The 12,929-nt window shown below is 39.5% G+C and overlaps 1 protein-coding gene across 6 annotated transcripts in view; it reads right to left on the bottom strand.

Moving 5' to 3' along the window:
- PLXNA1 (plexin A1) overlaps positions 1 to 12,929 on the bottom strand; it is a 372,167-nt gene that overhangs the window by 169,409 nt on the left and 189,829 nt on the right. For all 6 annotated transcript variants that reach the window (XM_088134264.1, XM_088134267.1, XM_088134268.1 and 3 more), the window contains one exon: positions 3,821 to 3,921. In XM_088134264.1, the coding sequence (XP_087990390.1) occupies positions 3,821 to 3,921 (101 nt within the window). The remainder of the gene's footprint in view (positions 1 to 3,820; positions 3,922 to 12,929) is intronic.

The raw sequence follows: 12,929 nt of genomic DNA, 5'->3' as shown, positions 1-12,929 counted from the left end.
AATAGGAAAGAATCGCAATGTGTATCTCATCCAGTATGCTGATAATGCAAGAAATCCTTTAAAACTATATTAGCTTCTCAGACCTTTTTTTAAAAACCTCTAATGAAAGAAAGGCAATCTGGTCCACAATCAAACATATTGATTATCTAAAGGGTAGGAAGATATTTCTAAAGTTACAAAATGTCTTGTAATTTGAACTAGTTGGTCTGGATACTATGAGCGACAGCTCCTTCATCTTTGTAAGTCCTTCAAATATACGAAGATGGCTACCATGATACCTTTTAATCATGTCTTCTCAGAATAAGCATATGCAATGCTTACAACCTTTCCTCATAGGCTCAACATATTTATCACCATCCTTTAGATGTATCCTAGCTCATTAACAGACTTCTTAAAGTATGACAGCTGAAACTGCTCTTTTCACTATGGAAGTGGAAGGGGTTAAAATTAAAAGTAACTTACCTATGGCCATCAGGCATGTTCACGGAAGAGGAAAAACTCAAGCTGGGGATTTCCTGATTCAGTTTTCAATACCTGTTATGACACTGATGATGCAACCTTATACAATACCTGGGCATTTGTATGTCTGAATTAGATCCTTCTTCAATTTCTGTAGGGCAAAGGAATAGGGCTAATCCTTTAACATCCTATCTTATGCAATTCCATGTTCTTCCCATCTCATGTATTACAGCATTACTTGCTGGAGTCCTGCTTCAATTTTCTTTGTGCCCTAACAGTTCATCACACTCATCTATGCTCTCGATTAATCATAAGCAAGTCCAAATATTCCATCTGCTTCACCAAGGCAGCCACTCCACTGTCCCCACAGCACTGTCCTATCCAGGTATTCTGCCTCCATTAATAAGTTTAAATGAGTTTCTTTTACTTCTCCTCCCTACATTTGTGATAACATTATTTCATTATGGAAAGCATTTAATTAAGCAGAGGGCAATACAGAATAAGCAGATACACATGCACCTTTCAAGGTCTTGGTAATCTCAGTGATTTATCTCCCAAGCAAGTGCCAGCATGACACTGCACAGTGGAGTGTCTGAGCCACTACCACATCCCACCCTGGGATGCTTCAGGGAAAGAGATGTCTTTGAATTTTAATTAAAATGCTCCACATGGCTAAACAGTCAGGACTCTGTAGCTTCTAACAACTTTTCCCCCTCAAGCCCAAAGGAAACCACCCTTTCCTATGTCTTTCAGTTTTTGTTTTGCCCCTCCTCTTTTATGCTTTCATTAGTAACCCTATATGGGAGGCCCAATTCCTGAGTTAAAGACATTGAATTATAGCTTAGTTTTGATCAGTAGCTGCACATGATCTTCAGAGAAAACCAGATTAATAAATTTAAAGGATAATGTCTCCTTCACACTACTCCTCTGCAGCTAAAATAGGGCTAGAGATTATACCCAAGAATATTCCCTGTTGCCAAATGCTCCTGGACTGCAGCTCAATAATGCTCCAGATCAGGCCATTTTCAATGGGAATAATCTTAACTTTTCCAATATGACAAACAAGAAGCATTGTGGTACCTGCAACTGATGCCATCAACCAACATAACTGGAAACATTTGATAGCTACAAGTACTGACATTTTATGCCGAGCAATAGAATTGCATTCATAAAAGTGTTAAAGAAGTTTCTTTAAAGTACAGTGGTACCTCGAGTTATAAAAGCCTCCGCTTACGAATTTTTCGTGTTACGACCAGCTCCGGCCCGAAACATATACGTGTTGCGAACCACCTCAAGTTACGAACCGGATCCGTGGCCATTTTCCCTCCCGTGACACGTGGTCCGCGGCCATTTTCCGCCCCTGACACGTGGTCCGCGGCCATTTTTTCCGCCCGACACGTGGTCCATGGCCATTTTTCCGCCCGACACGTGGTCCATGGCCATTTTTCCGCCCCTGACACATGGTCCGTGGCCATTTTTCCGCCCCTGACTCTCCCTCCAAGCAATAGCCGCCTCCCTGTCCTCCACGCCAGAACGGATTAACGGTAATTACATTGAACCTTATGGGAAAATTTGCCTTGTGTTGCGACCAATTCGAGTTGCAACCAGAGTCACGGAACGGATTAAATTTGTAACTCGAGGTACCACTGTATAGACAAGGCAAAGATAAAATATTTTCAAGCAGAAAGTATGATGAATTCTAAATATGCCATATTAATGCCATTACCTTTTTCCCCCTCATTTCCCATTACTCCAAGTAATTCAATATCTAAGCTCACTGTAGACGTGTGTGTGTGTGTGTGTGTGTATCACTATTAAGATGCTGCCTTCTTTCTAAATAAATAAATAAGTGGTGGACAACCGGTCCCAGGGCAGCAAGCTATTTTTTTTGGAAAGCATAGTCCGTGTCAATCTATGCTGGAATGAGAGTGATTCCTGCTGTGTTTCAAGATGGGAAGTAGAAAATTTAGTCCTTAGCCATCCACACGTTAGACATTCAGAAGCTGCTGATGCAGTAGACAACTGGCAGCTCAGAGTTGGATGCCATCAATCAGCTCTACAGCATAAAGCACATACCACAGAGGCAACAGCAGACTAAGAACACACACCGGACATTGAGGTTTACTTCTCTCAGCTTGAAACAAACAGGTGAGGACCACTAGCAATTCTCTGCTCTATTCCCCACTGTGCTAGTCCCACATTCATGAAAATCAGTAGCATAAAGGATTCCTGGCAGCTACAATGGACAGAATTTTTAATCCCTAGGAAGGTCAGAGGAAAATTTGCTGAGCTGTCCTACTATAGGAGATTCAAGGTTGAATATACATGACAGAGCTACTCATTCAAGCAAAACAAGTAATTTCCCCAACGTTACAAAATGAAATGATAATGTCACCCTTATCCTTATCATAGTTATAACACTTTATGAGTATGCACAGCACTTCAATCTTATTATTGCAATCTTATAATAACTCCATGAATTCAGTATTATATAAACACAAGAGAGAGCAGTGCTGTGATAGGTAGCATCTTCCCTGAGTTCCTGGCAGAGGAAGATTTGAAGATTTTTGAAATTCAAAAGCATATAAGAGAACTCCATTGGACCAGTGAAAGTCTAAAGCTACCTGCGTTTTGCTTCTTATAGAGGTTAACCAGATATTACCAAAAGCCCATAAGCAGCTCTAGAAATGAACTCCTTCTCTTGCTGTTTCCTTAGCACTTCACATTACCCTTTTTTCTGTTGGTCCTTCTTATCCTTAGCACCCATAGTTTTAACAAATTGTTTTCTGATTTAATTTAGCCTCCATCACATATGCATATATGACCATCTTTTGCTACTTTCCCTCATTTACAGTCTTCCCAAGTTCCTGTCTTATGCATTTCAAGCAATCATATACTCTATGCCAGAAACTATGGTACTTAGGTGTTCATTACACAATATTGATACATTTTTCATTTTTATTGGTGAAATTTAACAAACTATTACAACCAAATACATTAGTGATTATATAATAAAAATGCACATCATAGTGATTAAAATAAGCTAAACATAAAAGAAAAAGGAACTAGTAAAAAGAAAAAACAATATCCATATAGCATCAGCATAACATTCTTTCAATCTCTAAACTTAACATTACATCTAGACCATTCAGAATTATATTGCCCATTCTACATAACCTTGTTACTACATAAATGATTAATAGTACTACTGTAACAGGTTTATAAGCACTCAAAATGTCAGAAATAAGACTTCCACAATGGGACAGAGTTTTTATAGATAATTAAAGGAGTGTGGAGAATAAGAGTCAGGAGACACAATCAAATCAAATCAATAAATAAGACAAGAAGTCAGCATACTTACATATTATGTAGGACACACCAACCACAGTGAGGATCTCTGGAACCCAGGCACAGCGCACATGTTGAATATTGCTCACAGCTTTCCACTGGCACACGAGTCACCTGAGGGATAAAGAATTTCAAGTCACAGTCCTTATTCATGTGAAATTCCTAATGCTTCCTCTTTTTCCCCATTTATCATCAGGTAACTGAAAACAGTGCCCCCAATTTCAGCACTCCATTCAGGAAGGATGGAAAATTCAGGAGCAGGAGCTAAAAAAGAGAAGTGTGCCTACTCTGCCATGGCACCAGCCCTCTGGAATGAGATTCCTCCTGAGATCCATGTGGCTCCCACCCTGATGGCATTCTGGAAAGCCTTAAAGACCTGGCTGTTCTCCCAAGCTTTGGGTTAGGGTGGATGGGGCCCCGGTTGGATTTGTTTGGGGGTGTGGTTGTTGTTAGCTGGACTTGCCATCAGCTCGTGTTCTTTTTTATCATTGTATTATAATGCATTTTCTAGTTTGGGTTTTTTTTTTGTCAGTCTGGAGGTTTTTTGTCAGTTTGGTGCTTAAACTGTATAAATTAAATTTAATTTTAAAAAGGCCTTGCCTGAAGCAGAGATGTTCTTCTTGGCAACTCAAGACAATTATTTCCCAACACCAACTCTCTCTGTCTAATACTATGTTACAACATTATGGTGTTGTACTGAGGGGAGGGAATTATGGTTACCAACCATCATCTTTTAAACATTCAATTCTCCTTTGATATAGGTAATTGGGAAGGGGTGTTATGACGGCCAGCTGTTGAAAGGAATACTTCATTGCTTCTGCCAGAAGAAAACACCACTGCCTTTGTGAAACAGATGGCAGCACTGAAAAAAGGTGAGGCAGAGGACCCTTTGTCTACCACCCCAATTGTTCTCCATGGACTACACAACATGATTACAATGCCATCATTAAGGGGGGAAAAAAACCAATCCAGTTAGCATTGGAAGCATTCTAGAATTCAAAATTATTTTCTCATTCCTTCAGCTTGTTCTGCTATTTCAAGGAAAGCACACTTTTTTTTCCAAACTGGAGTTCCACTTGACCTTTAAATGATGTGGTAAGTTACACTCCTGAAAGTATGCAGGGCCTAGATAAAGTAGTTATTTTACTTTAATTAACAACATTAATTACAATAAATATGATTGCTCCCTATGAAATTCTCCCCATCACATCTAAACTTCGTAGTTAAGTGGCTAATTGGTGATGGGGGCTTGGTGGTCTGCATGGGATCTTTGGGCCTAAGATTGTACATGCCTCAAATACAGGATCCTCCACAGTTACAAAATATGACAGCTTTCCCCAACTGATATCTTCCATATATACTGGATTAGGACTCCCATCATCACCTGTCAGGATAATTATGTTGTGATCATTCTACATATCAGATAAGGCACTAGCTTGGGGGGAAATGGAGCATAATACAGCCTACATTTTTAGTGCTATAAAACCTGAAATGGTATTAAACTGAAATAGCTAAAATTTAATAAAATAAGGTACAATATGCATATATTCCCTAAATGAAATAGTTCATTTTGAATTCACCCAAGGACTGATTCAAGGAATTAGCAAAAAAGGGTCTGTCTGAACATTACAACTGAATTTTGGACATGAGGGTCTTTTTGAATAGGTAAAATAGTAGGTAGGGATGTCAACAAAGGTGCAGAAAATCTCACACAAATTGAGTAGTTTTGTAGAGGGAGGGGAAAAAACCCAAGAACAACAAAATGCAAGCTTGCTTTGCTCATAGATTAAAATAATTTTACAGTTCCCATTCTTGCAATCACCTTATTTAAAGCCAAATACCCTCAGCGGGCCTGAAAGAGTCAACAAAATATAGGTCAAACCCCAAGGTTTTTTCTAAATCCAATGTTAATGATTTGAGGCACCCTGCTACTTCTTTGAGGCTGGTGATCACAGCAGCGGGAAAGGAAAGCACATTTTTGTGCTTTCAGTTCTCTCAATATTCACCAGAGTTATCCCCGAGTCTAGGAAATAAAATTCTGGGTCTGTTAGACCAGTTTCCAACTTAGAGGAGCCCCTCTCAAAATCAGGTGAGAAGAGCTGTTTCTAAAAGGGAAGAAAGGAAATATAATGAGGATGGGAATGGCGCAAAGGAACATATAGCCTACTGTGTGGACTAGAATGGTATGAAACACAAGACTAAGAGCTGCTGAGTGCACACCCGTGCCAATATGAATGCTTTCCCAATATGTATCTCATGGAAGCATAACTACTGTACTTTCTCAGCCTTAAGAAAGGACAACACTATCTCAGCTTCCCAAAGTATGTGGCAGTCATCTCTACCCCATTTTAGATCTCCATGTTATCCTATCCTTTCTCAAGGAAGTCAGAGGAGTTTTCATATATGATACCCTGATGTAATAGCATTCATCACATCATCTCTGTGAAATAATAACCAATCCAAGGGCATACAATGAGCATCAGGAAAAATATAGTCACACTAAGCCATATACTGTTTTATAAATCACAACGGCTTTGTGTGCAACACCCAATAAACCAAAATCAAACAAACCCAATTATGTTTTAGTGTTCAGCTTGAACTTCACCTCTTCAATCTAGAAACCTGTTTTCCAGAGTTCCTGGCCATATGGACAGAGCCTTATCTATGTAGAGAGTAGGCAGACATTGAGTGAATGTGTATCACTAAGAAGTGGGGTCTGTCACTTCATGTTCCTGCATATTTGTGTTTATTCTTCCTGGATGAGTCATGAAAACAGAGCTACGACTGCCACCAATTTCCACAGGACATATCTAGAATAGTTTCAATATGGATAAAGGATCTGTAAGGATGCAAGACTCAAAATATGTACATGTTTCTCAGTTACTACACATTTATTTTGTTTCTAATGTATATCTCTCCACAGAACAGAATATCTATTTATCTGTTCCATACATTTAACATTTTTGAGAAACTGCTTTCAACAGTTCTCTGTTTATTTTATTTACCAAAAAGTTTATCACTTACTCTTCACTATTAAAACATAAAAGGAAGCAGGCAGCAATGTAGATCTGTAGATCGGCATTCCATCACAGCACTAGCCGCAGGATGTGTCTGTTACTCTCTTTTTATAGACAGCCAGAATGTGAAATAAAATCTGGCTTCTGGGCAATTGGCCACTGAAGAAATTTACCTACTTAGTAATAAAAATTGCTTACTTTTTCTCATTTACGTAAATCTTTCATTTTAATACTAAAACTAATAGTACATACTTCAGGTACGAATCAGGCAAAATAATCCAAAGCCCAGCGCTAATATGAGTTTAAATATACAAATAAAAGCCTGGTTCAGAAAGCAATTAACCACGTTCTTAAAAAAAGAACATGATTAACAATTTTAGAAGCTGTTCTCCAAACCTTAAAACATCTATAGAAGCGCACAGATACAGGCAACAATTTCACAGCCTCGAGCATCTGGCTGTGCATAACACATCAGTAAAGTCCTTGTACTGCCCTCTAGCTTTAGGGAACTGTAACAAAACCTATGCTGATTTCCAAGCAAATGAGCATGCTATGCTAATCTTCCACAATCTTCTATCCTTGGGATGCCCAACTCAACCAGTGTGTGTCAGGTTGCCCACAAACATATTTCTTTGAACCTATTTCTTTGAATTTTGACATACTGATTCTAGTCAAGCTCTCTGCAGCAAGAGAAAGTAAGTCCATTCCCTCTTCTGTGCGGCAACCCTTTACATATTTGAAGACTGCTATCATATTTTCCCTCAGTCAGCTTTTCTGTGAGCTAAATATACCTAGATACTTTAACTGTTCCCTGTAGAGCTTGGTTTCCAGACTCTTCACTATCACTCCCTCCTCTGAACTGGCTCCATCTGTCACTACCCTTTTTGAACTGTGGAGCCCATAACTGTCACAGCACTCCAAAGGGATCTGGCCAGGGTGGAGGAGAGTGAAACAATCACTTCCTATGATCTGGACTCTATACTCCTGTTAATGCACCTCAATTGTAGTTGCCTTTTTAGCAGCTGCATCATATGGCTGGCTGTTTAACTTGGGGTTGATGAGGACCGACAAATCCTTCTCACGTATAATACTGCCAAGCCAGGTCGCCCCCCATCCTATACTAGTGGCTTATATTTTTCTCATCCAGATGCAGAACTTTACATTTCTCTCTGTAAAATTCTATCCTATTCATTTCAGCCCACTGCCCAAGCCTATCTAGATTTTTAAAAATCTTATATTTTTATCTAAAGTAGCTACCCTTCCCAGTTTGTGCCATTTATTGGAATATCCTAGAGATCTATAGAAGATGATAAGGAGCAATCTGACCAGTTTATCTTCTGATAAATTGTTATTTTGTGACTGGCTATGTCTGCAATAAGAGTCAGTTTGGTGTAGTGGTTAAGGCACCAGTCTAGAAACTGGGAGACCATGAGTTCTAGTTCTGCCTTAGGGACAAAGCCAGCTGGATGACCTTGTGCCAGTCACTCTCTCTCTCAGCCCTCAGAAGAAGGCAATGGCAAACCACTTCCGAAATCTTGCGATGAAAACTGCAGGGACTAGTCCAGGCAGTCACCAGGAGTCAAAGACTACACACACACACACACACACACACATGCCTGCAGTGGTAATCCTTTTGTAAATGGGTAATCCTTTTGTAAATAAATAAAGAAGCCCTCTCCATCTCCACACCCTGAGCACCCAAGATACACTCTGAAAACATCAAATACTGACACAAAAATGTTAGGGGCTCTGCTCTATTTTCAGCCTAGAAGATAACCTGTGCATACCACAAATCCCAAAGAACATAAGAGTTCCTTTTTCAAAGTCTCTGTCCATAATGGTAGAAAACACTGACACAGACATTAACTCAGCAAAAAGGAAAATAGGGGAGGCACAATATCTTCCCATTGTCAATCAGCTGAAAATAACTCACTGTGTTTCCAAGTACTAGTCTGGCAGCCAAATTGGGTTCATCAAGCTTTAGGTGAGCCTTCACACCAAGCTAGTGTACTGTCTGACTTGATGGACTACAACTTGGGCAGGCCTCTCCTAAGGTACTTCTGCAATCTTTGTTTTACTAACTGTTCTATTCAGGCCAAGAAGATGAATAATGAGAAGATAGCCTCTGGAAACAGGAAAAAAAAACATACAGTAGTCACCCAAAAGTGCTTGTTTTAAATCAAGTGCTTCCCTTTCCAGAAGTCTCATCAAACAGAAAGTTTATGTATAACACAAAAGCAAAGACTTCTGAAAAACCCGAATTAGTTATGCTATTATATATGTGAATCAAATGGAAAGAGAGTAACTAACAACAAGTATCACAACAAAATCTATATGTCTTTCAGAAGTTGTGGAAGACTGATACTTAAATGGTCATATCAGAGCTCTTGAACATTTGGACTTATTCCTTGCACAAGGATATATTCCCTGTTCTATGTACAACAGTAAATGTTGCAGTATCCCTCAGGCATGTTTTCCAGCTTAGCTTTCCATCCTATGGTCTCTGTATCAACATGCACATCTCAGTCACAAAATCCATTAGCTGAAACTTTGTTTCCTTAGTCAGTACATGGCATTTCCCCATATCACAAACTCCTTGATCTTTTTTTAGAAAAAGGCTCAACTGAACAGATTGTAAACACATTTTGTATCACCACTATAAGGAAGAAGAAAGTAAGTTTCTGTACGCTACAGTTTGCATAGTTCCAAGCATAACAGTTGTGAGTTTTTTATATAGACTATAGATTTGCTTATTAAGAGCCAGTTTGGTGTAGCAGTTAAAGGCACCAGACTAAAAACTAGTCCTGCCTTAGGCACAAAGCCAGCTGGGTGACTTTGGGCCAGTCACTTTCTCTCAGCCCTACAAAGAAGGCAATGGCAAACCACTCAGTTCTGAAAATTCTGAAAAGAGAACTAGACTTGTTTATGTAGTTGCCAGAAGTCAAGAGTGACTCGAAGACAAATATACACAAAGATTTGCTTATGAGCAGGGTATTTATTTGCTGCAGTTGCGACTGATGCTGAAAGGTTCAGCTCCTAGCCCTCCACCAAATTCTTATTATCACCAACAGCCAGGCTAAACCTCATTTTAAAAACCATGGGAGCTTCTTGCACTGACTTGTCTTTGCCCCAGACACAAACTATAACCCTCACTCTTCTTAATCTGCCAGGAGGAGTCACCCTTAAAGGGTTACAAGTTCTTTATTAATTGCTCCTCCAGATTTGATTAAAATCCCCTCATTCCTCAGGCCCTTTGAGCTCTGTTACAACTGCTCATTTAATTACTTTCCACCAACACCCTGATAACAGCATGCTGTGGATGAAAGCTATTTTTATTACACAAAAGTGAGAGAAAGGGACCTGTACAAGCAGAATGATTCTTGAGTCAATGTCATCACAGCAACTTAAGCAAATGTCAAAAGCCTCCTCTTGTTGTATCCAAGGAGATTTGGACTTTAGCTGTAAAATGAACCACATGTGATATTCAATAGTTTCAGTGCCAAAAGAATATACATAGATGTCTAGGCTCAAAAGAATCCACAAAATCCACTAATTACAGACAGAGGTATTACAAAACCTTCTTCCATATGTTTTGTCCATGTTCTGTGAGAGACTTGCCTCTTCCCAGAGTCTTTGCTGATAGCTCATAGAAGATAAATTAAGTATGGACCTCAGCTTTCATATTTTGCCTTCTTTCTCTGGACCAATATTTCTTGGCCTCTCTTCCAGGACACAGAATTTCTCTGTGATATATAAAGATAACTACAATTGGTCATTTAAAGTATGGAAAAGAGCATGGCTTCTGGAATTCTTTCTAACTTCTTAAAAACAGCTGTGCTCTAGGTCACATGACTGGAAGGAGGATAGGGACTTAAAATGGAGAAGTCAGCAACTTTTAGTTTAGTTTTTTGATTTGGTAAGAATCTATAGCTAAGCACAGTACAAGACTTTTTTTTTTTTTTTCATAACAACCCTATGAAGTAAGCTGGGCTGAGAGAGAACAGTTGGTCCAAAGTTAGTGAGTGAGCTTCTGTAAATAAGAGAGGACTAGAACCTGGTCTTCTTCCTCCTAGCCTAACACTTTAATCAACACTTCAACCATTAACCCATTGGCTCTATAACGCATTCCAAGTCTCCCATAGGGATTTTTTCAGGATTATTTCCCATTGCCCCCAGGCTAATCCATTCCTTCTCCCCCCCCTTTCTTTTAAATTCAAGGGCTTTTACATAATTTCTTTCCCATGTTCTGTTGTGCTGGAAAAATGAGAAGCTCTGGCTGGCAAAATTCCTTCTGCTGGCTTGGGTTATGGAACTAAGAAAGGCCCTTGATAGTTCTGCTTATTCGACCAATGCTGCTTCTCTCTTCACTTTCTACAACAATTACTTACAGAACCTGAACTATATATTGCATTTTTATCAAGAAGTCAGCTTGAATTGGTCTCCAGGTAACCACCCCTGCTGTTGACACATGTAAAACACATTCCTAGCTCTGGTTTGTGTGCAGATGTTCTACTACAAGCATCAGCACCATGGGGTGACCAGCTCTGCCCTTTAGAGCAGTAATTGGAATCCAGTTCAGATCTCTGTATGAAAATGACACTGTGCCATCTGCCCTCAGGGAGAGGGATGTCAGCCTTTCTCTCTCCAGCTTAACCCCCTCAAAATGTGCCTGGGCCACATGTCCTAAAGGGGTGGGGCAGAGATGGGTGACCCTACTCGCCTAAGATCCCAGCCTCTGCTTTAAGCTGATCCTGCCCCAGAACGTACCCAGCTCTAGCCACCTATAAACTGAAGCCCATATTGTTAAATCACTAACTCCAGCAGTCCAAGGTTTACACCAAGATTAGTATAGGTAAGAAAATGTGGAAAATAACTACCTCTAGACATCACTGCTAAATTGTAGATGAATCTGTCAAATACCTCGCTTGCAATAGCCTCAAGCTACACTACCTAAATCCTTGCTCAGATTGCTTCAAATACAGTGGAGACAATTTACCTTCATCACATTAAAACAGAATCTTATTTTCACTTTTAGGCAAGTAAGTGAAAAATACTGATGTAATCCAGAGGCTTTGGATGGCACTTGTTCAGCTCTGGAAACATATTTTGAATTTCTAGAAATCAGTCCTTCACAGAAGAAAACAGGGATACCATGAGAAGTTAGACCTCTGTGCTCAGGCGCCTGGGATTTTTCCAGGGCCTGCTTGATCATTTAACTATCAAGGGGACATGCAATCTTTTGAGGCAGGCCATTTTCTTTCATAGCAGGTGTGCCACTTCAGCCTCAAGCATTGGAACAAAGAAGCTGTTTTGAAAGAGGTATTTAGCAGCCAAGCATGCAAGTTTTGAAAGGGTTAGACAGGCAGGCATTCTAAGTGGAGCTGGGATATGAGTAAATGCTGATAAGCATTGATGAAGGAGGAAAGGATTCTATACTACAGAAAATATCTGATTTTATCACCCTAGAATTCAAACGAAAGAATGACTGCAATGTATGATAAGATTTTTGCTGTATTTTCTTCCTGTATTTCTCCAGTCTAAAGAGCAGCCATGTATTTCATATCTGTTTCTCTGAGAGGAGCTTATCCTTCATTCAGCAGCATTTCAGATTTAATTGTCTTATAAGATTTACGCCTCACCCTTTCACAACAAAACAGTGTCTTGGTCCCTATTAGATAAGGTGACTAAGACAACTTCCTTGGCTCATTTGGGGCTACTAGTCCATGATCTTCCAGACTGATCTCCTTCCGCAGTGTTTTAGCCAGAGAAACCAATCTACAGATGGATACATCTCTTACCTTTCCACTATTGTTGCATTTTACAGTCCATTATCTTTCTTTTCCATGCAGTGCCAATGGAAAATGTGACTGACAAAATAAAGAATTTGCCAATGGTGGTGCCAAGCAAAAAATAAAATCATTTGGGCCAGATTTGCCTAGACATCTCAAACTGACATTTGACATGAAAGGAGAGCTGGGTTTTTATTTCAATGGCTTCATCTGTCTTAAAATAAAACCTCTGAAGGAATGGCATAGTAAGCTGGCTTTAACTCTAGAGTTTGTAATGTCTTTTATTTTACATGCCTTAACCATATGTTTTTATACT

This window comes from Python bivittatus, unplaced genomic scaffold (genome assembly GCF_059951505.1).
Source record: "Python bivittatus isolate LINGU-HERP-01145 unplaced genomic scaffold, Pbiv_v1 ctg000080_np1212, whole genome shotgun sequence".
NCBI lineage: Eukaryota > Metazoa > Chordata > Lepidosauria > Squamata > Pythonidae > Python > Python bivittatus.
Note: the sequence above shows the minus strand (reverse complement) of the source record. Positions and strands in the feature narration are given on the sequence as shown.